At 49.0% G+C, this 26431-nt stretch overlaps 2 protein-coding genes across 2 annotated transcripts in view; one reads left to right on the top strand and one right to left on the bottom strand.

Moving 5' to 3' along the window:
* The window catches only part of LOC140690855 (synaptosomal-associated protein 47-like), a 38569-nt gene extending 19606 nt beyond the window's left edge, over positions 1-18963 (top strand). Inside the window, exons 3-4 of the mRNA XM_072952955.1 lie at positions 9277-9767; positions 18736-18963. Coding sequence (XP_072809056.1) covers positions 9277-9767; positions 18736-18806 — 562 coding nt within the window. The 3' untranslated portion in view covers positions 18807-18963. The remainder of the gene's footprint in view (positions 1-9276; positions 9768-18735) is intronic.
* On the bottom strand, positions 12711-16948 carry LOC140690846 (uncharacterized). The gene is made up of 3 exons (XM_072952919.1): positions 15135-16948; positions 14449-14734; positions 12711-14143 (listed from the first exon to the last, which is right to left on the bottom strand). The coding sequence occupies exons 1-3, from the start codon at positions 15267-15269 to the stop codon at positions 12738-12740; spliced, it is 1827 nt and encodes a 608-aa protein (XP_072809020.1). The 5' UTR covers positions 15270-16948; the 3' UTR covers positions 12711-12737.
* Positions 18964-26431: the final 7468 nt, after the last annotated feature.

Genomic DNA, 26431 nt, shown 5'->3' with positions numbered 1-26431 from the left:
GACATTTTTAATCCAATAATATATAGCAAGGAGCAATGTCTAAGATTGTAAACCTTAAATTACACAATATCATGAGTTCCTTGACAGCTTATGTGACTCTTAGTTACATCTTTAAATATAACCATGTTGGGGGAATGTTCTGCAGACAGATTCCAGGTGGAGCCCACGTTACAGAGCAGCAGAAAGGGAAGGCAGAGAAAGAGCAAGTCTCGTCAACAAGGTCAGCCTCCAGGGAATGTGTGTACAGCAGCCTCTTGGGAGGAAGTTCCCAGCCCTGGTTGCCCACAGCTCATTCAACAGCCGTGCGATTCTCCAGTCAGACCTTTACCACTTCACATTCTGTGGTAAAATAAGGACTACACAGTGAATTTTTAGAAAACAGAATTTATTTACATAATAATAAAATTCTGAGTTATACACGTCCTACTTTTTGGTATTATGTACGTCAACCAAGAAAGGGGGCGTAGCTAAAATAAGCAAAAGAATTTATTTGGTGTCTTGGAATTGCAACTCAGGGAGCACAGATTCAGGTAGCAACCTAAACTTTGTCCCACTGAGGGGTTAAAGTCAGAGGTTTTCATTAGCAAGAAGAGGAGAGTTTAGAATCATCACCTCAGTTTTTTGTCTAAAATTATGGTTAGAAGATACAGTCACAGTTTACAGTTCATTGGGTGTCTGAGCGCTTTGCATAGGTTACCAGGAAATCTATTGTTAGGGTGTCCAGATTTTATCTTAAAAATGTGAACGCAGCAATCGTGTGTCTTGCCATCTGCCTTAGCCCAGTTCAAGAGTTAAGTTTAGTTCCTGCTTTATCAGCACAAGATGGAGTTTGAATCCAAAAATGGAACCTGTTCAGTTAAGTACACAGGTCACACATGGCTCTTTTTAAATGAAATGAAGACAAGCTGGTGACCCAGGTTTGATCACTGGAGTTTGCTGGGGAAATAATTGATTTGACTGTGTTTTCATTGGGATCTACGAGTAAGTAGTATTGTCTCAATCTTTATATGTTGGAAAATACCTTTATTTTACACTCTGAATGATAATGTCACTCTTCACAATTGAACCAAATTTAGCTCAGCATTTTGAAGATGTTTTTCTGTTGTCCTTTTTTTCACTCCAATGTGTCTGTGTAGATTTTTTAGAACAGCTTTCTAGTTTACGTACCAAAAAATTCACTTGTTTTATGTGCACAGTTGCTGATTTTTAGTAAATTTACAGTTGGACAAACATCATAATCAATTTTAGGACCTTTTCATCACCCCCTAAGGTTGCTTCAAGCCCGTCTGCCGTCACTCTCTGTTCTCACCCTAGCCCAGGTCACCACCCATCTCCTCTCTTTCTGTATTGTTTAGGTTTGTCTTTTCTGGAGAATTAATGTGTGCCTGGCTTCTTTCACCTAGCGTTGTTGTTTTTGAGGTTCATCCCTGTTGGAGGATCAAGTACATTCCTGTATATTTCTGAACAAGAACTCTGCTGTATGGGTCTGTCACATTCTGTTCACCCACTGACCGGTTTTGATGGACACATTGTTTTTACTTTGCGGTTACCATGAGGAGTGCTCCTGTGGACGCTCATGTACAGGTGTCTGTGTGGACATATATTTTCATTTTCCTTGAGAGGGAGATTGCTGGGTCTCTGTTTAACATGCTGAGAAACTGAGATTGTTTTCTGAAGTAGCTGCACCACTTTGCACTCCTGCCGTGATGGGTGAGGGCTCCGCTTTCTCCGCGTGCTCACCAGTGCTTGTTACAGCCCGTCTTTCTCACTGGAACCATCCTAGTGGGTGTGAAGTGGCATCTCACTGTGGCAGTCATTTTCACTTCCTGATGATAATGAGCACCTTCTCCTGTGTTTTTTGTTCATACGTATTTTTATTTCCAAATCCTTTGACCATTTTTTATGGTTAAAGGTTAAATTGTTATTACGGAGTTTTAAGAGTTCGTCATGTATTCTGGATACAAGTCTCTTTATCATATACCTGATTTGCAAATATTTTCTCCCGTTCTGTGGATTGTCATTTCACTTTCTTGCTTGTGTTCTTTGAAGTATGAAAATTTTGAATTTTGATGAAGTCTAATGTATCTTTTGTTATTGCTTCTCTTTTGGTGTTACATCTAAGAATCCATTGCCTAGTCCAAGGTTACAAAGGTTTACTCTTGTGCTTTTTTCTAAGAATTCTATTGTTTTGGCTATTATATTTAGGCCTGTGGTTCCTTTTGTGTTCGCTTCTGTGAATGATATGTGAAATGGGTCCAAATTCTTTTTTGGGATGCGGATATCCAGTTCCATCAGCAACATTTGTTGGAAAGACTTGTTTCCCCATTGAATTGTCTTGTCACCCTTGTTGAAAACCAGTTGCCTGTAAATGTCAAGGCTTGTTTCTGAACTCTGAATTCTATTTCAGTGATCCATATGTGTCACCTTATGCCAGTACCACACCATCTTTATTTCTATAGCTTTGTAGTACATTTTGCAATCAAGTAGTAGAAATCCACAGACTTTGTTCTTTCTCAAGATTGTTTTGGCTCTTCTGGGTTCCTTGCATTTTCATATGAATTTTAGTATCAACTAGCCAATTTCTGCACAGTGGCCAGCTGGGATTTTGATAGAAATTGGATTGAAGCTGTAGATCATTTTGGGAGAGTTTTGCCTTCTTAACCATGCAGCAACATGGATGGACCTAGAGATTGTCATTCTAAGTGAAGTAAGCCACAAAGAGAAAGAAAAATACCATATGATACCACTCATATGGCTAATCTTAAAAAAAAAAAGACACTATAAACTCATCTACAAAACAGAAACAGACTCGCAGACATAGTAAACAATCTTATGGTTATGGGGAAAAAGGAGTGGGAAAGGGTAAATTTGGGAGGTTGAGATTTGCAAATGTTAGCCACTATATATAAAAATAGATTTTAAAAAGTTTCTTCTGTGTAGCACAGGGAACTATGTTCAATATATTGTAATAACCTTTAATGAGAAAGAATATGAAAACTGATGTATGTGCATGACTAGGACACTGTGCTGTGCACCAGAAAATGACACATTGTAACTGACTACTTCAATAAAAAATTTTAAAAATACATGGTTTCTTCATTGGTCACTTTAGGTATTACATTATATAAACATAATTTGTCACTTTTTACTGTTGTTAACGTTTTACCAGTTTGAGTTGAGTATAAAAGCTCTACCTATCTTTGTGTCTCTTCACCTGATTTATATAAATTATATTAAGATAACACAGTCATCTTAACTTCATACATTCTTTGAGAACACATCAAGGTTGTACTTTTTTATTTCAAGCATCATACATATTTTAGCAAGTCCAAGAAAAGAGGGCAAGTCTATTTTATTTCCCTGTATTTACTTTTCCGTTTTTCTACTCTCCTTCCTGATATTCTGGGATTCCTGTCCTCATCAGTCCCTTTTTTGAGGCATTTTTTAAAGGCAGACCTGCTGGCAGCAAATTCTCTGTAGTTTCCTTTCCTCTGAGGATAGCTTGATTTCCTCTTCATTCCTGGAGGATAGTTTTACTGGATAAAGCATTTTGAATGGACAGCTCTTTTCTTGCAGCACTGGAAAAACATTATATACCTTCCTTCTGCCTGCATGGTTTCTGATGAAATATCCACTGTCATTTGAATTATTTTTCTTACGTAAATAAGGTTTCCTGTCTCTCTTGCTGCTGTCAGGGTTTTTCCTTTGTCTAATGTATCTTTACGTTAATTTCTTTGGTTTTATCCTGTGTGGGTCTATTCTTTTTTTTTTTTTTTAATCTAAGGGTTTATGCATTTTTGCCTGATTTGGGAAATCACCAGCCATTATTTCTTTGAACACTTTTTCAGTTCCATATTCTTTTCATCTCCTCCTGGAATGCTGATGATATAAATGTTAGATCTTTCATTTTAATCACTCAGACACTAAACTCTTTTTTTTTAAATTTTCTCTCTGTTGTTCAATTTGGATAATTTCTATCCTTTGATCTTTAATTTCACTGATTCTTTTATCTGTCAAGCTATGCTGCATGCAGTTTATCTTGTCCAGACTTTTTCTTTTTTTAATATTACTGTATTTCTCAGTGCTTTAAGTCCCGTGTGGTACTACTTTTGTGTCTTCTGTTTCTTTCCTGTGACTTCCTGTCTTTCCATTTGTTTCCAGCATGTTCATAATTGTCGAGGTATCTTTATGATGGCCCCTTTAGAATCCTCGTCAAGGTATTCTATCAATTTCTTCCTGGTTTTGGCATCTGTTGCTTGTCTTTTTTTACTCATGTTCAAATTTTTCTGGTTCTTGGTCTGGTGGTGAATTTTCATTGTATCCTGGACATTTGGGGTATTATCTTAAAGGAAACTCTGGACATTATCTTTTATTTTAGCAGGTCTTCCCCTGACATAGTGCTCTTGGGAATTAGAAGCTAATTGTTTTTCCTGTCACGTGGGAATGAGAATCCAGATTGTCCACCTGGCCCTCATTTATGCCTTGAGTTGGGAAAGATATTTGCTACTACTGACTAGGGGTGGAATTTCAGGCTTCCCCATCTGCCTCTGCCAACACTGCCCTAACTGGGAGGATGAGAACTGTCTTGTCACCATCCCCTCTTGGCCTCTACTGTCTTGTAAGATTTCCCTTATACTGCTGGCCCCTCGCATGGCCTCCTCTGACACCACGCTAGTTGAGAGACGTTCCCCTCAGCACAGCTAGATGTGGGTGGGCATCTAGGCCATTCACATGGCCTTCTCTGACTCTGCCCCAGTTAGGGGGAAGGACATAGCCTGAGAGCAGCTTGGTGAGTGTCCATGTTGAGGCTCCTCTGTGGTGTTTGCTGATGAAGGCAGTAGTGAGTTGCACTTCTCTGGGGGGAGTTTGGCTGGAGTAGAGCTGTTATTGACTGAAAGTTCTCTCTCAGCAGGTTTCCCCTTGTCTATAGGGTAGAGAGAGCAGGCTTTCTTTTATGTATTTATTTTTGTCTGCTTATCTGGGATTCTGGCTTCTTCAGGACTCAATCCCAGATATGATAAACAGAAAAAGAATGCACTTCTTCAAAGAAGAGAAGTAAGAGCAGGCATCCTTGTCTTGTTCCCGATCCTAGAGGAGATGCACTCAGCTTTTCACTGCCGAGTGCGATGTTGGCTGTAGGTTTGTCTTACGTGGTCTTTATTACGTTAAGGTATGTTCCCTCGATACCCACTTTGTTGAGTGTTTTTATCGTAAATAGATGATGGATTTTGTCAAAAGCTTTTTCTGCATCTGTTGAGATGCTCGTACAAGTTTTGGTCTTTGATTTGTTAATGTGGTGCAGCACAGTGACTGGTTTGTGGATATCAAGCCATCTTGCATCCCTGGGTAAATCCCAGCTGATTACAGAGTTTGGTCCTTTCAGTGTGTTGTTAAGTTTGCTCTGAATGTATCTTGTGGAGGATTTTTACATCTCTGTTCCTCAGTGATACTGGCCTGTAGTTTTCTTGTTTTGAAGCATCTGTTTGGTTTGTATCAAGTGATGCTGGGCTTGTAGAATGAGGTGGGAAGCATTCTTTCCTTTTTAACGTTTTGAATACTTTGAGAAGGATGGGCCTTAACTCTTCTTTAAATGTTCTGTAGAATTTACCTCTGAAGCCGTCTGGTCCTGGACTTTTGTTTGTTGGGAGTTTTTTTTGGTTTTTGTTTGTTTATTTTTAATGATTCAGTTTCATTAGTGGTAATTGATCTGGTTATATTTTGTATTTCTTCCTGACTCAGTCTTGGAAGAGTGTATGTTTCTAGGAATTTATCCATTTCTTCTGGATTGTCCATCTTATTGGCATATGATTTTTTGTAGTAATCTCCCATGATTCTGTGCATTTCTGTGGTCTCAATTGTAACCTCCCCTTTTTCATTTCTGTTTTTATCTATTTGGGTCCTCTCCTTTTTTTCTTGATGAGTCTGGCTAAAGGTTTATCAATTTTATCTTTTCAAAGAACCAGCTCTTAGTTTCATTGACCTTTTCTATTGTGTGTTTTTTTGTTGTTGTCTCTGTTTCATTAATTTCCACTCTGATCTTTATGACTTCTTTCCTTCTAACTTTGGGTTTTGTTTGTTCTTCATTTTCTCCTTCCTTCAAGTGTAAAGTTAGGTTATTCTCTTGAGCTTTTTCTTGTTTCCTGAAGTGGCCTGTATCTCTATAAATTTCCCTCCTAGCACTGCTTTTGCTGCATCCTATAGATTTTGGGTTGTTGTGTTTTTGTTTCCTTTTGTCTCCAAGCATTTTTTAATTTCTTCTTTAATTTCTCCTGTAACCCATTGGTTTTCAGTAGCGTTCTGTTTGGTCTCTATGTGCTTGTGTTTTTTGCAGTTTTTTTTTTCTTATACTTGATTTCTAGTCTCACAGTGTTGTGGTATAAGACTAGAGGTATCTTAAACTGCCCTTGCTTTTTTAAAATTTCTTTTTTTTTCTGTTCAGCTTGGGTGACTTCAGCTACTCTGTCTTCCAGATCTCTGATCTGTTCCTCTGTATCATCTGTTCTACTGTTGGTTCCTCCTAGTATATTTTCAAATTTCACTTACTGAATTCTTCATCTCTGTTTGGTTCTTCTTTATATTTTCTAAATCTTTTTAAACTCCTTGCTATGATCATTCATTCTTTCCCTGAGTTTGCTGAACTTCTTTGTGATCATTACCTTGAACTCTTTAGGAGATTGCTTATGTCCACTTCACTGAGTTCTTTTCCTGGAATTTTATCTTTCCCTTCGTTTGGAATATATTCCTCTCTTGCCTCCTTTTGCCTAATTCTCTGTGTTTATTTCTATGAATTAAGTAGATCGGTTATGTTTTCTGATCTTGTAGAACTAGGTTTGTGTGGGAGACATTGGGGCCCAGCAGCACACCCCGCTCTGGTCACCTGAGTTACATAATCTAGGGGTGCCCCCCTCATCATGTGAGCGGGTTCTTGTGTCATGGCCGGGCCAGCTGCTGTGGGTGTGCAGGCAGGAAGGGCTGGTCTTTGTCCAGTTAGCTGCTGCCAAGCCTTTCCTTATGCAGAGCCTGCTGGCCACTCATGGGCAAGTCTGGGTCCTAGAGCTGCTGACTGAGTGGCCCCAGGGGTTCCTAGGGCTTGTCTCAGCCTGCTGGTGGGTAACCCACTCACTGTGCAGTTGGCTTTGGGCCTGGGGGGTCCTGGGACTGTTGGCTGTAGGTGCCGGCAAGTCCCAGGGCTGGTGCTGGCTTGCTAGTGTGTGGAGCAAGGGCCTTGGAACTCCTGGGGCTGATGTCGGCCTGCCTGTGGGCAGGGCCAGTCCCAGTGTGGCTGGCTGTAGGACCTGGGGTCCCAGGGCTGGCCCCAGTCTATTGGTGAGCAGTGCCAGGTCCTTGTGTGGCTGGCTACAGGGCCATGGGTCTGCGGGTGGCAGGCAGAGTTGTTTCCCCATGGGACTGGCTGCTCCATACAGGGTGCCCAGGGACTTCTGCCAGCCTGCTGGTGGACAGGGCCTGGTCCCGGTGCAGATAGTCTTGACTCCAGAACGGCCCTTGCCAGCACCAGTGCCCTCCAGGGTGGGAGAACAGGCTCCCATCAATGGCTTCCACCCGTACCTGTGTCCCCAGGGGGAGTTCTGCTGGCCTCCCACCTCTGTGTCAGGCTTATCCAAGTTCAAAAAGTGGGTCTGACCTAGGCTCCTTTCAAATTACTCCCTCTGTGCTGGGTCTGGGAGCATCTGAGATTTTGCTTGTGTTGTTTAAGGGCAGACTTTCTGCTTGCTACAGCCCTCCAGTTCTCTGTTTCACAAATTCCACTGGCCTTCAATGTCAGACATTATAGGGGCTCACCTTCCAGTGTAGTACCCCTGGGCTTGGGATCCTGGTGTGGGGTCTGGGCCCCTCACTCCTTGGGAAGAACTTTTGCAATTGTGATCATCCTCCCGTTTGTAAGTTGCCTACCTGGAGATTTGGGCCATAAAATATACTGCACCTCTGCTCCTCCTACCCATCTCATTGTAGTTCCTTCTTAATATCTTTAGTTGTGGAAAATCGCCTCTGCTAGTCTTCAGTTCCTTCTCAGCAGGATAGTTGCTCTGTAAATAGTTGTGATTTTGGTGTGCCCGTGGGAGGAGGTGTGCTCAGGGTCTCACTACTCTGCCATCTTGTCCACTCTTTAATACTCTTTGTTGTTATTGTTTGTGTTCTGAATACACTTAAAAAGAGTGTACATTCACCATTTGGATGATGTTTTCTGTAAATATCAGTCAGGTTGAGTTGGTTAAATAGGGTTGTTTAAAATTTCTATATTCGTTGTAATTTTATCTTCTGATGTATGAATCATGGAGAGAAATTTGTTAAAATCTACAATGATGATTATCTGTTTTTTTTAGTTTTGCCGGTTTTTGCTAATGAATTTTGGAGTTCTGTTATTGGATACATACGTATTTACTATCAGTAAATTTTCTTTTAGATTGACCCTGTTATTATTAAGCATTGTCCCTCTTTGTCCCCAGTAACGCCCCATGTCTTAATGTTTACTTTTCACATATCTTTTCTCCAATTCCCTTCCTTTCAGTGTATCTGTGTCTTTGTATTTCACATTGTTTCTTGTAAACAGGATATAGCTGTGTCTTGCTTCTTTACCCAGACTCACAATCTGCCTTTTAATTAGAGAATTTAGACCACTTACATTTAGTTTGACTAATATGGTTGAGACAATTCCACCTTGTTGTTTCTTGTTTTCTGTTTATTCCCTTTGATCTTTACTCCTTTGCTTTTCCTTTCCTGCTTCTACTTTTTCCTCTTTCATTGGCTTTTTAGATAGTATTTCTTGATGCTATTAGGGGTTAGAGTTGTGCTGTCCAATATGGTAGCCACTAGCCACATTAAAATTAAGTTTGAAACTCAGTCCATCATTGCAGCAGCTGCATTTCAGGTGCTCAGCAGCCACATGTCCCCATTACTGTATTAGGCAATACAAATTACTGCAGAAAGTGCTATTAGACAGTTCTGTAGAGACTAAGACCAAGATTTATTTTGGCCAGAGAAAAGAGCAACATTGTAGTCAGAAGCTGTGTGTTTCAGTTGTGTGTCTGCAGTTTGGATTAGCTGTGTATCTACAGGCAAAAGATCCCACTGCTCTTGGCCTTAGTTTTCTTCTCTAAAGCACAGGGATGATAATTTCTGCTCTTTCTGAGGTGGAAAAGAGTGTTTGTGAAAAAGAAAACTAGAAAATGGTAACATTCTTTATAAAAGTCAAAGCAATTTTCAAAAAAATAAATAACAACTGATTGACTAGTTTCTATGTTTCGTTTGCTTTTTTAGGTTGCTGACAGAGCTGGAATCTCCTTCTTGGTGGCCCTTTAGCTCCAGGCTTTGGAAGGTGCCATCAGAAACAAAACCCAGCGCGGGCGCCTCCGTGGCTAGTTCCAAAGCTTTTGGAAAAGAAGGGATAGTGATCAGAATTCCTGCTGTTATTTCCCAAAGAACAGAATCTCGGGTTAAACCAGGAAAGTTCACCGTCCTTGTTTCTGGGTTGGAAATCCACGACTCAGACTCCTTGCTCATGCACAGGTTTGAAAGAGAACATGTAGATGACATCAAGGTTCACACACCTTATGAAGTCAGCATCCGCCAACGGTTCATTGGGAAGCCAGACATAGCTTATCGTCTGATATCTGCCAAGATGCCAGAGGTTATCCCCGTTTTGGAAGTGCAGTTCAGTAAGAAGATCGAGTTGTTAGAGGATGCCTGTATGTTCGGAAGCACTGCAGCCGCTTCCCCAGCAGAGAAGGGCTACTCAGTCTTCCTTGCAGGTGAGTGATCATCAGAGCAGCCTGTGTGCAAGGCCGCTCAGTTCACAGCCACGCTCGGCGGCCCATGATCTGTACCCAGCGTGATGTGTCACGTGGAGCGGCTGCTGGCTTCAGCTCACTAGCACCCGCCCACTTGCTTGTAAAGAGAAATAACTTCAGACTGTTTTCCTTAGTACTTGCCCTGTGAATCTCAAATCACTCAGGCTTATTATACACTTGAGATCTGTGTGCGTTCCCAAATAAGTCAGAAATGGTTTGGGTGACTTTCAGAACAAAGGAAGGCTCCAGGTTAGGTGTTTTTACCCCTTTCCTCTGTTTGATTTGAGCACCAGCACTTTAGGGTCTTAACTTGCATCATCCCTGCCTACTCTGGTGTGTCTCCAATCCCTCCACCCCGACCCCACATCACTCTTGGTTTTCTTGGCATTTAATCGAGGTCTTCCCAGCCCACCATCCAGATGTGCATTTGGGTCCTGAGATTTGTGGAAACTATGCAGCATCGTGTTTGTAGCATCCACAAGATGCCGTGAAACCCTTGCTTTTCCTGGCAAATGTGACTTTCAGGTCCTCTTACAGGTCTCTGTGAGACATGGAGGGTACAGCTGAGTATGGCCCTGGGAGTGAGTGTGGGTGGCAGGGTGTGTGGACACGTCCCCAGGTCTCAGCTTCCTCCTGAGCATGAGGTAAATTGGTGTTATCTGACTTCTTAGGTTTGTCATTCTGGTAGATGTTAAGTGACATCTTGGTGGTATTTTTATTATCAGTTTTGATTGATTGTGAGATGGGGCATCGGATGCCTTTTATCTGCTTTTTGGTCCCAGGCCACAGGTTTTGCTCTGTGGGTTGCCTGTTCTGGTTTTGTTTTGGGGGGTTTTGTTGCTTTGGTTTTTTTACTTGTTTGTTTTTTGTGTTTTATTTGTCCTATTGGGCTGTCTTTTTCTTTTTCCTGATTTGCAGGAGTTCATTATTCGTTCTAGGTATTTATCCCTTTTGACTTGAGAGGCTACCGGTACTTCTCGCAGACTGCCAGCTCCGTTACAGAAATCTCTCATTTTGCTGCAGTCAAGTCCACCGTTCTTCCCCTTAAGTTTACTTTTTGAGCCCTGCTTAGGAAATCCCCAAGTTATAAAGTACCTGCTGTTCCCTAATACTAGCGCCACAGGTGACGTTACTTCTGTGTTACAGTGATGTTTCTAACAAGTGTTAGCCTTTTCTTACTAACTTTGATGCTAGAGTCTGTTTAATGTAAGAAATGTGTTTATTACTATTCTGGTTTCTTTCTTTGTTCCTCTTAAGTGATTGATTTCAATTCCAATATGTAACCTGTTTCTCTAACACATGAATATGTTAATGTTACTGTAGATGGCTTCAAGTTTCAAAAAGAAATATACTTGATAATAGATCTGGTCCCTTAAGTTACAAAATATTGCAAATGTTAATGTACAAATTTATAAACTTACTTTCCTGGCATTTCCACATTTTTCTTTGGCTCGCCATTTAAGGCAGGACTCAGAGGCTGGTGTATAAAAGGGACAAGAAGGGAGGACTGTACCAGCCAACATGAGACCCTGAGCAGAAGGACCCTTCAGGAAAGGCCATCTGCAAGCCTAGCCCGGGCAGCCGCTCTGATACCCCAGGTCTCTGAGTTCCCCTTGTGGCTGATTTTCTCTAAGAGGGGCCTTAGCAGGTCCTGGCTGGTGGTACCAGATGCAGAGCACCATGGGCCATTGCTTTTGCTGTTGCTGTTGGAGAATCCGTCTGTGCCAGGCGTGGCACCAGGTGCCCATAGTCCTGAAAACAAAGCTAAATACAATAAAACCCGCAGCCCTGGGTTGTGGAACTCTGCCACCTCCATGGGTTCTGCATCAGGCATGATGGTTTCAGCGAGAGAACACGGCCCAGAGTGTTACAGGTGAGATGGCAATTCTTCACTTGGTTTAGCAAGGTGTTTTCACATTCTTACTTGAAATGTTAAGACTATATTGACCTCTTTGCAAGTTACCAACTGGATAGAAGAAGGTCAGACACCAGATGGTCCCAAGGTCCCTCTGACTCAGTGACATTGTGAACTGCTATAAGTAACAGCCAGAGACCCTTCAAGCTTCCACTTCAAAAGGATAAGCCTGCACCTTATGTTCAGTCATTGACTCCCGACAGCGTAGGCTGCCTTCTCCCAGCTGACGCCCCCTTTGGTGGATATGTACAAAAATGATGTCAGCCAAACCAGAGCTTGGGCTCCAGTGACATACCTTATATGCATGATATTTACATACTTTACATGCATTTCAGTAAACTCATGAGTGTCCCGTTTCCTAAACTCCAGCTGTTAGAAGTGAAAACTTGCAACATAAAACGTTGGAACTGAAAGTTGACTCACACCTCCTCCTACATAAAACTGTGCTGGTCAGGAGTTGGTGAGGAAAACTATGATGCAGTAAGTGTAGTTCCTTCCCTAAAATCACTTGTGACTTCATCGATGAGGTAATATATAGAGAAGTCAAAAAGCCAGCGTTAACACGTGAGTGCTGTGATCAGCTCTGTGGGGATTGTCTCAGGCTGAGCTCCCCCAGAAGCAGATCCTAAGACAGAGACGCGTGTGCAAGCCTGTTTGGGGTATGTTCTTAGGAAGTTCCTGGGGGGAGGTAAAGTGAAAAGTGGAAAATGCTATTTTAAGTGAAAACAAAAGAATTCACCAGCCCCCACTTAAACCATGTGGGCAGGCACAAAACGCCACCCTTCCTATGGTTTCACTCATGGGGAACACCCATGAGAGGTAAAGACCCCTAGACAGGAAGAGGACTCGGGGTTGTCAGGGGCTGGGGAAGGAAGGGAGTGTGCACTTTGGATCCAGGGTATTATTATGAGGAAAGAAATAGCGTAAAACTACATGGTAGTGATGGTCGCACAGCATGTGAATGCACTTAATTTTCCTGAGTTGCACAATTTAAAAGGGAAAAAATCTGTAATTTATTAAAGGAAATAGGAAGCGGAAAAATAAAGGATGCCAACCATGGGGTGAAACAAACAAAGTAAAGTAAAGAAAAACAAAACAAAAAGAACTTCAGGGGTAGTGAAGTCAACTTCAGGTGGGGGAGGGGATTCATGGTGGTATTTTGGAGAAGGTGTAGGAGGGGGCAGAGGGGGTTCAGCCCTAGGGGGTGATGATGCCAGAACTGCTTCTCCAATGCCCAGCGGTGCAGGTGCAGGTGCAGGTGCAGGTGCAGGAGCGGCAGGCTCTTCAGGAGCGGCAAGATCATCTGGAGTGGCAGGCTCTTCAGGATCAGCTAGATCAGCAGGTGCAGCAGGCTTCTCAGGAGTGGCAAAATCAGCAGGCTCTTCAGGAGCGGCCGGCTCTTCAGGAGCGGCTAGATCAGCGGGAGCGGCAGGCTGTTCAGGAGCAGCAGGCTCATCAGGAGCGGCTAATTCAGCAGGAGTAGCGGGCTGTTCAGGAGCGGCAGGCTCATCAGGAGTGGCAAGATCAGCAGGACCAGCAGGCTCTTCAGGAGCGGCAGGCTGTTCAGGAGTGGCTAGATCAGCAAGAGCGGCAGGCTCTTCAGGATCGGCTAGATCAGGAGGACCAGCAGGCTCTTCAGAAGCGGCTAGATCAGGAGGACCAGCAGGCTCTTCAGGAGTGGCAGGCTGTTCAGGAGCGGCAGGCTCTTCAGGAGCGGCTAGATCAGCAGGACCAGCAGGCTCTTCAGGAGCGGCAGGCACTTCAGGAGCAGCAGGCTCTTCAGGAGCGGCAGGCTCTTCAGGAGTGGCAGGCTCTTCATGAGCAGCAAGCTGTTCAGGAGCGGCAGGATGTTCAGGAGCAGCAGGCTCTTCAAGAGTGGCAAGATCAGCAGGACCAGCAGGCTCTTCAGGAGCGGCTAGATCAGCAGGACCAGCAGGCTCTTCAGGAGCGGCAGGCACTTCAGGAGCAGCAGGCTCTTCAGGAGCGGCAGGCTCTTCAGGAGTGGCAGGCTCTTCATGAGCAGCAAGCTGTTCAGGAGCGGCAGGATGTTCAGGAGCAGCAGGCTCTTCAAGAGTGGCAAGATCAGCAGGACCAGCAGGCTCTTCAGGAGCGGCTAGATCAGCAGGACCAGCAGGCTCTTCAGGAGCGGCAGGCTCTTCAGGAGTGGCAAGATCAGCAGGAGCAGCAGGCTCTTCAGGAGTGGCTACATCAGCAAGAGCAGCAGGCTCTTCAAGAGCGGAAAGATCAGCAGGCTCTTCAGAAGCGGCAAGCCCTTCAGGAGCGACTAGATCAGCAGGAGCTGCAGGATCTTCAGGCTCAGCAGGAGCAGCAGGAGGGAGCTTGTGGTCTCCTGCTGGATCCTGGTGGTCCTGTTTTTGTTCTGTGCTGTCTTCCCCTGCCTCTGCCTGCTCTGGGCCTGTAACTGTTGGACGTGGAGAGAGCTTTAATTCTAGTGGTTGTGCTCAGGTTTGAGAAAGGAAAATGATACCCACATGCCTCCCTTTCTATGTGCCTTTTCAAGGACAGAAACCTTCCCAGAGCTTTGCAGACAGCTCCCACCGAGCAAGTGCCCATAGGATGTGTTCTGTGACTGAATTCTTCCAGACAGGTGGTTTGAGGCCAGTCTTTGCTCTGGTCCCAACAGCAGCCTTTGGGGACGCCTCCCTGTGTGGCCCAGCTCTCCGCCCTCCCTCACCTACACACCCCCACCAGCCCCGCCCTTCTCACCTTTGGGCTCTGCTTCGGGGGGCTCCTGGTCCTCTTCCTGAATCCCTGGGAGGTGGGCATGGTGCTCCAGGTCAGAGCCGGGGGTGCTGAGCTGCCCCTCAGCCCTGGGCAAAATCCTGGGGAGAGACCTGGGTGGTGTCTGGGCAGTAGGCCGTGGTGGTGGGGAGCCCTTCTTACCCAGACTCTTCTGGAGCCTGTGCTGGCTTTCCACAGTGTGGCACACCAGCCCCTCACTTGGGGAGGTGGCATGAGTGTCCTGGTTCCCCGGATCCTGCGGTGTCTGGCTCTGCAATGACAGTGACCGGCAGCCGGCCCAGCCCTGAGGTCTCAGAGCCCTGCCCGGCCAGGACCACTCCTGCTTCTGCCCCACTCGACCCTCTGCTGCCAGATCAGACTGGCACCTTGGTCATCTCAGCCACCCGGGAGGCAAAAGACACACCCAGAGGGCATGGGCGCCACCTCGGGCAGCAGGGCCCTGCCCCGGTTCTCCACATCCCAGCCAGCCTGCTTGGACCGAGGTTGTGAACGTGATCAGCCCCCCAGGCCTCTGACCCTTCCTCAGCCTGCTCTTGCTTGAGGCAGGACCCCCCCCCAACATGACTGCCCCCCCTCCACCAGTCAGGAAGGGGCCGTTTGGTCACCCGGGTGGGATCTGTGCGGGCCTGCCCTGGGCCTCCCTGTGTTACCTTTCGGTCTGTCTGGCCAAAAGGCCAGAGGCGCCTGGGGTGAGACCCGACCCACTGTCGGCACTGTTGGCAAAGGCCGTTGCTGCGGGATTTCCGTGGGCCGCGACCTCGGGATCTTGGGACACAACAAAACATGTCTGAGCTGAGCTGAGTTCACCAGCCAAGTCAGTTGAGAAGGGTTCTTCTCTACAGAGCAGGTGCCTGGTGACCTGGGTTCCAAGTTCTGTTGGGCTCTGTTGCCAGGGAAGTGAGGTCACTTCCTGGTGTCCCCTTCCCCAAGCTTCCTCCTTACACAAAGCTCCCCAAGGGCCTCTCTGGGCTGCCGATGGCTCACTTCCCACCCCATGCCATGTCCACACAGTGACACCAACTCGGCCCCTCCTATAGCCCTGGGGAGGCCTGGATGCAGCCAGGGCCACAGCTCTGAGGACACAGCTGGGTTCAGACCTGGCTCCCCCACCAGCAGTGCTGTCACCCTGGACAAGCCACCTGCCTCTCAGGGTCTCCCCAATCCCCCATCGGCCCAGTGGGGATCATTCTGGACCCTGCTTCCTAGGAAAGCCATCCTGTCTCTAGAACCACTAACACCTACTGCACCTGTCACCTCTGCGGGCTGGCATCACAGGGAGCTCATGCACAGACTTAGCAAAGGAAGGGCCCCACAGAGGGCTGGTGGGGAGCAGGGCATACCCCACACAGGCCGGGGTCTGCCCTGGGCTCTGGGGAGAGTCACCCTCCTTGCCGCCTGCTTCCCAGCTTCCCAGCTCGGCAGGTTGAAATTAAACACAACTCTGACATCGTCCGTTCCGGCATGCGACCTCCAAGGTCATTCTGTCGTGTCAGATTCAGGCCCAGTGCCCCATCTCGGCCTCGGGTGCGCTGCCCCACAGTGGCTCCCTGCTTTTTTGCCCTCTGGTCACACGTCCTTGTGTGATTCCCACACTCTCCCCTGCAGGGTGGATGGACACTGGGACCGGGTTCTGACATGTAGACTGACTTGAGACAATGTGCGTCAGTTCCACTCATTCCCAGCTCCAGTGTTCCTTCTCTCTCTGTCTCTCAGTGCCTCTCTCTTTGTCTCTCTCTCTCCCTCTGCCTCTGTGTTTCAGCCTGTCTCTTTCCTGTATGCGTATGTGCATACGATTATGTGTATATGTATGTATTTTTATGTGTGTATTTTTAGGGCCCAGGGCAGGTACTTCTGAAAATGCCTTGATGACATATTATTTTGAATTCATGTTACTGAAGAAAACACATCTTTGAAAGCTGTGCAAGCACTTTGGTGGGATCAGCTCTAAGGACCAGCACTGCTGGGGAAGGGATGCACCTGTGGCCCTTTGAAGTGTCCTGCTCACTGTTCCCCCAGAGAGGAGTGTATTTTCACTCTTCCCTCCAGGGGATCTGCTGGGGCCTCTGCCTCTTCACGTTGTCACCAGGGCTGGTTGTCACCAGGCTAAAGACCCACAGTGTGTCTGTCTGCCTGTGTCCTCACCCGAGAGGCCAAGCACCTCTAACACACACTGGCCACCTGCACTGCTTCTTGTTGGAACTGCCTGTGTGTGTTCTGTGTCTTTTCAGAACACTGGGTTTCGAGAGGTGTTTAGACCACATGGGTGTGACACCTTTCTCTGACCTTGCGTCAAGAGGAATGCTTTTTCAGGTTGTGGTTTGTCTTTTGAGCTGTCTTTTCTGGTCTTTGTTTTTTGGTTTTGTTTGGTTTTATTTTGCCACAGGAAGAGTTAAGCATCTTCCTTTGGTTCTGGTTTCACACTTAGAACAACAGTGCCTACCCCGAGATTATGCACAGTTACTAAAAGGGCTTCATTTAGTATATCTCATCTTTAATCCATCTGGAGCTTCCTTTCAAAATACAAAATGCTAGTTCACGTAAAAACAAAAAGATTTACCTGTCCTAACTTAAGAGACGTGGGCAGACACAAAAAGCCACCTTTTATATGATGTCATTGATAGGGAACCTCCAGGATAGGTAAAGACAGAGAGAGCAAGGGGATGAGGGCTTGTCACAGGCTAGGGGAGGGAGGATGTGGAGTGTGCTTCGGATACAAGGTTTTACTCTGAGGAAGGAAGGAGTCTGAACCCAGACAGGGGTGCTGATCCCACAGCATTGCGAGTGCACTTAATGCTCCTGAACTGCACAGTTTAAAGTGGGAAAAGGCTAAACTTAATTCTTGCAAACTTAAACCATAAAAATAGATGATACGTAATAGAAAAGAACAAATCTGACTCCATACTAGATCTCTTCCTGTGGCTTTAACCCTGTGCCCTGTTACCTAGGCTTAGTCTTGTCTGTCTCATAAACAGGAGAGCCTGTTCTCAAGGCTCTGATCTTTAAGCACATTAACACTTTTGCACTGATATAAAAACAACAAGTTGCAGAATAGAAAATAACTTGTTTTGTTAGAGGTTGTACAGGGGCACCATGACTTGACCCACGTGGACAGTTATAGACCAAGAACACAGTCGACTAATGTCCTGGAGAACCCTCTTCCCCAAGTCAGACTTCAGGCTCCTTTTCTACTAAAAAGGGGAGGGGCTGTGGTTGGTTGATGCAAACTTCTTGGTGCAGGAATTCTTTGTTTTTGGAATCCTTTGCAGCTGTCCCTGTGGGTCAGGTTATGGTGCCCCTGTAAATCCTCCAACAAAACAAAGGTTATTCCCTATTCTGCAACTTGTTATCTGTATAGGAGTGCAAAAGTGTTCATATCCTTAAAGGTCAGAGCCCTGAGAATAGGCTGTGCTGTATATTTCAGGCTAAAGGCAACATTGTTTTACAAAAGCTGCAGGGCTAGTGAGACTAAGCCTAGAAAACAGGGCACAGGGTAGAAGGAAAAGGAACAGATTTAATAGGGAGTCAGATTTGTTTTTTCCTACTACAGTGCCTTTTGGTGAGAGGTAAGAGGTGGTTTCCAGGTGGGTCCTCCTCTGCCCAGGCTGGGGTTCGGGCAGGAGGCCTGCCAGGTTCACCATGACTGTGGACCTGATCTCCCACAGAGAAAGTAACCATTATCGGTGATTAAAATGACCTGTCAAAGTCCCTTCAATTGCTTGTAAACTATATGTCGGGGGCAGAGGCGGACAGGGGACTTCTCATTGGCCCGTCAACAGTCTCCCCAATGCAAGGGACCAGCGTTGTGGTGGGTTCCAAGGTGGCCTGGCCAGCACAGCTGCCTGCTTGGCTCTCTAGCCTTGGGCTCCTAACAAGGACACTTTCAAACCTCCTGTCCTTTTCCCCACTGCCCCGGCGCGAATGAATGCAGTCCCTGCACCCACCTGGGCTGAGCGCAGGCCAAGCACATAGCCCGACTCACACAGCCCACTGCCTGCTGTCCATCCCCGGGCTCAGCCGCACCCTCACACCCCCACAGGTCCCTGTGTCTCCGCTCTCAGGGTCCGGATCACCATCCGGGCCATCAAACACCCAAGGCCCACAGGCCAGTGGCAGGCAGCCTGGGACCACCCTGACCCCCAGGCTCAGATGAGGCGCAGGGCGTGGAGGTTAGAGTGCCTGAGCTGGAATTGGAACTGCTTCCTGCCTGGCCTGCTGCGCCCTGTAGCCTCAGACTGTGCTGTGCCTCACTAGGTCAGATCCCCGCTGGTGGCAGTCACCATGGTGACCAGAGCCCGGACTTCCTCTCCCCACCCGCGTGGTAAGGGGTGAGGGTGTCAGCTCCAGGTAGGGGTGCCCTCTGAGTGAGGGGGATCCCGCGGTGAAGGAGGACAGGCTGAGGGGTGAAGGGGAACGCATCAGGATGTGGGGGGGGTCCTTCGGTGAGGCATGAGGAGTGTGCTTGGGGTGTGAGGGCCACAGGTGAGTACTAGCAGGGTGGCGTGTGGGGGTGCAGTCTGAGACTGGGGGTGACGGGGCAAGCAAGGGGAGTGGGGCTGGGGTGTGTGGCCTGGCCCAGGGCCGGTGCTGGTTCTGTTTGAGTGCCAGGACCTAGTCGGTGACGGGTGGGGTCGCTGGGGATGGAGACCCGGCGGGGCGGGCAGAGGGGTGGGCGCGCTCTACCGCCCTACCGCCAGGCCCCGCCCGGCCCGGGTGGCAGAGAACCGGACAGCGGGAGCCCCACCCCGAGCTTCCGCGCTGCGGGCGGGAGGAGGCGCGGACGCGCAGATGCCGGACCCCGCCTGGCGCGTGTGGAAGCCGGACGGGAGCTGGGCCCCCCTGGACCTGCTCCCGAGGAGGAACGCGGCTTGGGGTCTGGGCCGCCGCTTGCCATCGCCTCCGCTGCCGTCGCCGGGCAGGTAAGGGGGCGCTGGTGGGGGCGCGCAGGTCGGGGAGCCGGGTGAGGCCTGGGCTGCGCAGCTGGGGAGGCGCACAGGGAGGGGGGCGTGGGGAGAGGTCCTGGCCGCGCGTCCCGTCATGACCCTGAGGCGGGTGCGAGGTCGCCGCCATGGTTCGTGGTGCCTTCCCCCAGTTAGTAGCCCCTGAACCCCGTTTCTTTGCTGCCCCTTGTACCCGGGTTTGGGTAAGCGGGTGCAGCCCCGGGAGGTGGGAGGGCGCCGGACGGCCCTGGAGCACTTCCCACCAGCCCTCAGGTCATGGCCTGCCTGCGGGAGGCGGGTGCGGGGCCGCCAGGGTGCGGGGCCAGCGGTATTCGCGGCAGCAGCAGGGAGAGGGGTCTGCTCCTGGGAGCTGTCGAGTTGCTCCCATCTACCCCACGGCCTGTCCTGGGGGCTGTCTCTAAAGCCCCAGGTTTGCAGGACCCAGGTTACAGGTCAGTCTGCTTTTGGGAGGAGGGCGCGGTGCGGTGAGTGGAGGGACAGCGGTAGCGACAGCGGGAAGCAAATCCCCGCGCTCACACAGGGCAGCCCCAGTCCCGCCATCGCCGCCTCCATCCCCTGCCAGCACAGCTCCCGCCTCCCAGGAGCAGGCTGATCTGTAAACTGAGTCCCACGGACCCGGGGGTAGCAGAGGCCGAGGCCAGGACAGACTGCAGGGGAGTTTGAAGCAAATCCATAGACTCGCATGGGCAGATCCCTAAACCCGCGGTTGCTTCTGCTGCCTGCGACCACACCGGGCCCGCCTCCCGGGAGCGGGCTGACCTGGGGACGTGCCTGGGACAGTAGAGGCTGCCTCCAGGCCATGCCGCGGGGAAGATGGGGACAAATCAACCGGTTCGCCAAGGGCAGCGCCCCTCTCCCCGCCAGTGCCCCAAGTTCATGGGACACTTCCAGGTCAGTTGGCTCTGGAAGGCAGGTGCGGTGCGGTTAGAGGGCGGCAGGGGGCAGGTGGACTTGCTCCCATCTGCCCGGGGCCTGTCGTGGGGGCGGCCTCTGCTGCCCCAGGTTCACAGGAAGCATGTGTTCATGTCAGCCTGCTACTGGGAGGAGGGTGCAGTGTGGTCAGAGGGCAGCGTTAGCAGCAGGAAAGGACTTTAGGAGGACCCGGCTCTAGCCCAGGGTAACTCACTCTCCTTTTTTCTTCTCTTGCTTCCTCAGTTGGTGGCTGTAGCAACTTTTCCAGTATAGGTTAGTAACAGATTTTGAACATAGATTTCTGTGCTATACAGAAGAAACTTAAAAAAAATTATTGTCTATTTAGTGGCTAACATTTGTAAGTCTTAAACTCCCACATTTATCCCTTCCCACTCTCTTTCCCTGGTAACCATAAGATTGTTAACCAAGTCTGCGAACCTGTTTGTTTTGTAGATGAGTTCATAGTGTCATCTTTTTTTTGATTGCACATATGAGTCATATCATTTGGTATTTTTCTCTTTCTGGCTCACTTCACTAAGAATGACGATCTCTAGGTCCATCCTTATTGCTGCAAATAGCATTCTTTTAACCTTTTAAATGGCAGAGTAGTATTCCATTGTATAAATATACTACATCAGCTTCATCCAGCCACCTGTTTCTTCATTTAGGTTGCTTCCACGTTGGTTGCTTTTGGCTATTATATATAGTGGTGCTATGAATAGTGGGGTGCAGGTACCTTTTTGTATTGGGGTTTCCTCTGAATATATACCCAGAAGTGGGATTGCTGGATCATAAGGTAAGTCTGTTGTTAGTTTTTTGAGGAAATTCCATACTGTTTTCCATAATGGCTTCACCAAAGTACATTCCCACCAGCAGTGTAAGAGAGTTCCCTTTTCTCCACACCCTCTCCAGCATTGATCATTCGTGAACTTTGAAGTGACGGCCATTCTGACTGGTGTTTTGTAGTTTTGATTTCCATTTCTCTGATAATTAGTGTCAGTGAGCATTTTCACATGTGCCTATTGGCCATTTGTAGTCTTCACTGTAGAATTGCCTCTTTAGGTCTTCTGCGCATTTTTGGATTGGGTTGTTTTGTTTTCTTAAGTCATATGAGCTGCTTATATATTCTGGAGATCAAGCTTTGGTCGGTTTCATCTTTTGCAAAAATGTCCTCCCATCCCGTAGGTTGTCATTTTGTTTTGCTTATGGTTTCCTTTGCTGTGCAGAAGCTTTTAAGTTTCATTAGGTCCCATTTGTTTATTCTTGCTATTATTTCTATTGCTTGGGTAGACTGGCCTAGGAGATTTTTGAGATGTATGTGAGATAATGCTTTGCCTAGATTTCCTTCTAGGAGGTTTATTGTATCTTGTCTTATGTTTAAGTCTTTGATCCATTTTGAGTTTATTTCGTGTATGGTGTAAGGGAGTGTTCTAGCTTCACTGGTTAATTTTTGTTTAAATGTTTGGTAGAATTCTCTGCTGAAATCATCTCAGCCTGGAGATTACTTTTTCATGAATTTAAAAATTATGAATTAAATTTCATTAGCAATAATAGGGCTATTCTAATGATCTGTCCTGTTGGGTGAGTTGCGGTAGTTTGTGTGTTTCAAGGGGTAGGTCACTGATCTGAGCTGTCAGATTTCCATGTGTGCTGTTGTTCGTGGTGTCTATCATCCTCTTCATGTCTGCAGGATTGGTGGTAAAATCACATTTCTTTCCTGAACTTGTTAGTGTCTTTCTCTCCTTTTCTTTGTCACGCTTGCTAGAGATTTATTGATTTTATGAATATTGTCAAAGAACCAGGTTCATTGCTGTGTGCTGGACACCGTCCACTGCTCACATGTGGGGCCCAGAAACCCTCCACACGGTGCCAGCACTCAGGTGCTGTGACCCCACTTACAGACATGAGGGCCCCAGTACTGACGCTGAGGTAACTCACCTGGGGTCTCACCGCCAGCAGGTGGTAGAGCCACAGTTGCATCTCAGATCCCCACAGCAGGCCCCCCAGACTCTGCAGTGGGCGAGGATCCAGAAGGAGGGACCATAAGAGTTCTTTTCTTTGATAAGTGGAGAGTTTGACAGCATTCCTTCTTTTCTTCCCATGATCAGCAGCGGAAGGTGTTGAGAACAACTTCAGAAAAGCTCAGAAACTGCTCATTTTTCTCTACAAATGTTGTCTACCTCACCCCTGGGACATGCGTCAGCAGGTACAACGGCACCTTCTGGAAGCCCGCCAGATGGAGCTCGAGATGGCCGACCTGCATGTCTCCACCCTGAAGTACAAGCAGGCTGAGTGAGAGAGGTGGGTGCCGGGGTTGGGAGGGGTCAGAGGTGGTGGGAGTCTGAGGCCCTGGGACATCCTGTGAGCGTGGGTGCCGCCATTCTCAGCACTGCAGTGGTTCTGGGCATCCCCGCGCCCTGGGGAAGAGCCTGGTGTGTCTGGGAAGCCAGGGCCCCTGACGGGGTTTGTGTCTTGTACCACCAGCTTCAGGGCGAGCATTTCACCAGCGCCTTCGCTCTGGCCCTGATTCTGGCTGCCTTGTTTGGCCTTGCCCATCTGCTAATAACCTCGCAGTAAGTGTTATTCTGGGTCCGTCCGTCAGAGGTCGCCAAGCGTCCTTCGCTTTTCAGGTTCAGGTTGGACTCCCGCAGTCACAGTCCCGTGGTGCCCCCGCCTCAGGGGGCAGCTTGAGCCGCACACCAGTTCCCCGTTTCCCGGAGGAGCTGGCCATGCGAGCCTGCTGGCCGGGGCGGGGCTGCTCCTTCTGAGCTGTTGATTTTAAATATACTCAGTTCTGCGACCCCTCCATCCTCAGAACACGCACCACGGGCGTCATGACAGCCGCTGCGAGAGGGAACAGACCAAACGGGCACCCTGGTTTCCAGGTGCTTGCTGACAAATGTTCAGAAACGTTAAAATAAGAAAAAGTCAGCTCTGGAAAGGGACACAAATACAATAACTTTAATAACATTTAACCATTATAACCCAAAATTGAGTTTGACATTTTTTGTTCTTTATAAAAAAAACCCCAGAAAAACTCCACATTTCCTCCAGATATACCACTTTCTTCACACTTGATCTCAGCCAAAAGGCCGAGAAATGATTGTACCACTTTCTTAATGAACCTTCCGAGTGGAGTCAATTCAAAACACATGGAAGCCACCCCCACCCCCAGACACTGCACACACTGGCCACCTGGATGGCCCTACCTGGGGATCCAACTTTTTCTAGAAAAGCCCCCTCCAGATGAGGCCCAGGAAGAGGGCAGTGCGCAGCAGCCAGGTCTGTGCAGCCCTCGGCCTTCCTGCATGAGGAGAGTGTCTCTCAGGCACTCCCAGGGCTAGAGGGACCCTGGGGTGGCGGGGAAGTGAGGGCGGACACAGGAGGGGCTCCTCTCCTAGAAGAGGACCAGCACGGGCAGCTCCCCAGACACCCCTGCTGCTTCCCTGGGGCTGGGACCCGGGTGGGGCAGGGGAGGAAGGGCGGGGCCCCTGGCATCCTCTGGGCACACCTCACCTGGCCCAGCCTGCAGGGACTGTGTGTCATCTGTCCTAGGGGTGTGACCATCCTGCTCCTCCTGGAGTTCTACATCTGCTTCCTGGTGTCCTGTGTCTGTACCTGCACGTCAGCTGGTCCAGGTACGTGTGTGTGTGTGTGTGTCCTGTACCTGCTCATCACCTGGTCCAGGTGCATGTGTGTATGTGCCTTGCATCTGCCTATCACCTGGACAGGTAGGTGCGTGGCCTTTGCCTGCCCTCTTGGCAGGACAGGTGGAGGCAGTTTGTCCTCACCTTCCTGGCAGGTGAAAAGAGTCATCCATGGGGCACAAGCTCCTAAGGCCCCATCCTGTGTGGGGTGCTGTTTGGAGTTCTGGGAGCGCGCCCCGACGGGTGGATGTGGATGGTGACTGAATAAATGAGCAGAAGGGGTGATGCCGTTCTCCCCAAAAGGAGGGTCCTGTGCCCTGTTGGGTGTTCATGTCGTAGACGGCGGCCTCCACACTCTCCAGGACTCTTCCGTGGCTTAGGAGCCAGGGTTGAGCTCGTGGCCCCATGCTGCCCAGGCCTGGGAGAGGGCTCTGTCCTTGTCCTGCACACCGTCCACATGTCCTGAACCTTCTTTTTCAAACGTCCCATTTCCCCACTAGACCCCCGTTCGTCACTTCTGACAGACTCAGTGTTATCTTTGTGAAGTTGTTGAAAGCAAGTACTTCTTGGGAAGATTGAATCTAGGTTTATTTATTTAAATTCTTTGTTATTCATAGGTACCCTCTTGATTGAAGTTGAGGAAAAAATGCTGTTTGAATAAACAGCCACAGGACAGCTCTTTGATTTCACAGACGGGGTGGCTTCTGGCTCGGTCAGCTGCAGTTTCCCACTTCAGGTAAGATGGCTCTACTCGCCTACTGCCAGATGAAACCATGGCCAATAGACGCTGGTTCCTAAGTCCTGTCACCCTTGTCCCCAGTGCTGGGAACCCGTGTGCCCGGTGGACAAACGGTTCTCCCGGTGGAGGGGGCCCGGGCTCCGCCAGCCCCTTTCTTTCTGAATGCCCACTCTCCCCTCCTCGCCCTCCCTCGGCCCGAGCGTTTTTCTCAGTGTGGGGTTTTGACCCAGCACTGCAGCGGGTCCCGCTCCCGGCTGCCGGGCAGGAAGCAGCTGGGGCGGAGCGCACGGTCCTGACGGCAGGCGGCGTGTGTTCAGGGGCCGACCCATGTGCTCACACGCTGCCCTCCCCAGGCCCTGGACGTGATAGCTGGGCTTTGAGTTCACCGGGCCTTGTGCAGAAGACTGGGGCCAGGCGACAGGAGGTGACTGTGGGGCCAGGCATGGATGGCAGGATCTGGCTGGGGAGGATGGGGACTGGCAGGTGGGACAGAGCTGCCCAGCAGAGGCCCAGCACATACCGAGGAAGGGAGGGGTGACGGCACGGCTGGGCATGTGGCTGGGTTGGGGTCCATTGCAGCCGTGTATCCCCGAGAAAGCCTGGGAGTCAACAGAGGGCTTTTCTCTGTGACGTGGAAGTGGCCACAGCCAGGGCATCGAGGCCGGTGTGGCAGCTCTGGGACCACCTGGGACCTTCGCCCACCCAGCTGGCTGTCGTCACTAGGGGCTGCCAGCTTCAGGGCCTTCGTGTCTCTGTCTGTGAAAGGGATGGGAATTGGAGCTGATACTCATCACGTACTAGGAGCAGGGCCTGGGACAACATAGGCACAACTAAACATTCTTAGAACAAGAGGAGAAGCTGGTGAAGCAAAGGGGTGGGATCCCTGTCGGTCCTGGAAGCCAGGATGCCGTGACCAGAGGAGGCGCTCTGCAGGGCGGGGGGTGGAAGGCGGGCGAGCAGGCGGCTGGAGCGTCGGTGGTGAGGGCTGGAAAGGGGCAGAGCTGCACCATCCAGGCATGCAGTCGTGAGGACGTGAGGCTGGGCAGCCTGCTGAGGGTGTTACTGCAGCAGTGCTGGCCTTGGGTGGGGATGTGCTGGGACCAGGGCTGAGCCAGTGGGGTAGAGGGAGGAGGAGCGGAGAGGAGGGCGCCAGAGGGGTGCACACTGGACCGGTCAGTAGGCATCTGCAGGTTTGGATGTGCTCTGCTGTGTGGGGCTCCAGGCCTCCCTGGGTCTTGTGGACACGGGTGTGATGTGACTCGGAAGGAGGCCAGGTGTGCAACACCCCCTCATCCTTCCCACCCAGGCCCAGTGCTCATGCTCATGTTGCAGCCTCATTTTTCTGTCCACTGTCCCAGCAACCCCTTGGTGGTATTCTGAGCAAAGGCAGAGGGGATCCTTCAGGAGGGTGAGAGTCCTGACTTGGCCTTCCTTCCCTGTGTTTACAAGTCCACACTCAATTCCCCTAGACGCACGACAGGCCAGGAAATCGGGACACGCAGTGTCGGGTAAAGAACGGTGACTTTATTTAGAAAGCCAGCTGACCGAGAAGATGGCAGGCTAATGTCCTGGAGAGCCACCTTCTCCGAGTGAGAATTCAGGCTCCTTTTACACTAAAAAGGAGAGGGGTTGTAGGTGGTTGGTGCAAACTTCTTGGTGCAGAAATACTTTGTTTTTGCAGTTGTGGGTCA

This window comes from Vicugna pacos, chromosome 3, assembly GCF_048564905.1.
Source record: "Vicugna pacos chromosome 3, VicPac4, whole genome shotgun sequence".
NCBI classification, from domain to species: Eukaryota; Metazoa; Chordata; class Mammalia; order Artiodactyla; family Camelidae; genus Vicugna; species Vicugna pacos.
The sequence above is the reverse complement of the archived record's forward strand: the minus strand, read 5'-3'. Positions and strand labels throughout refer to the sequence as shown.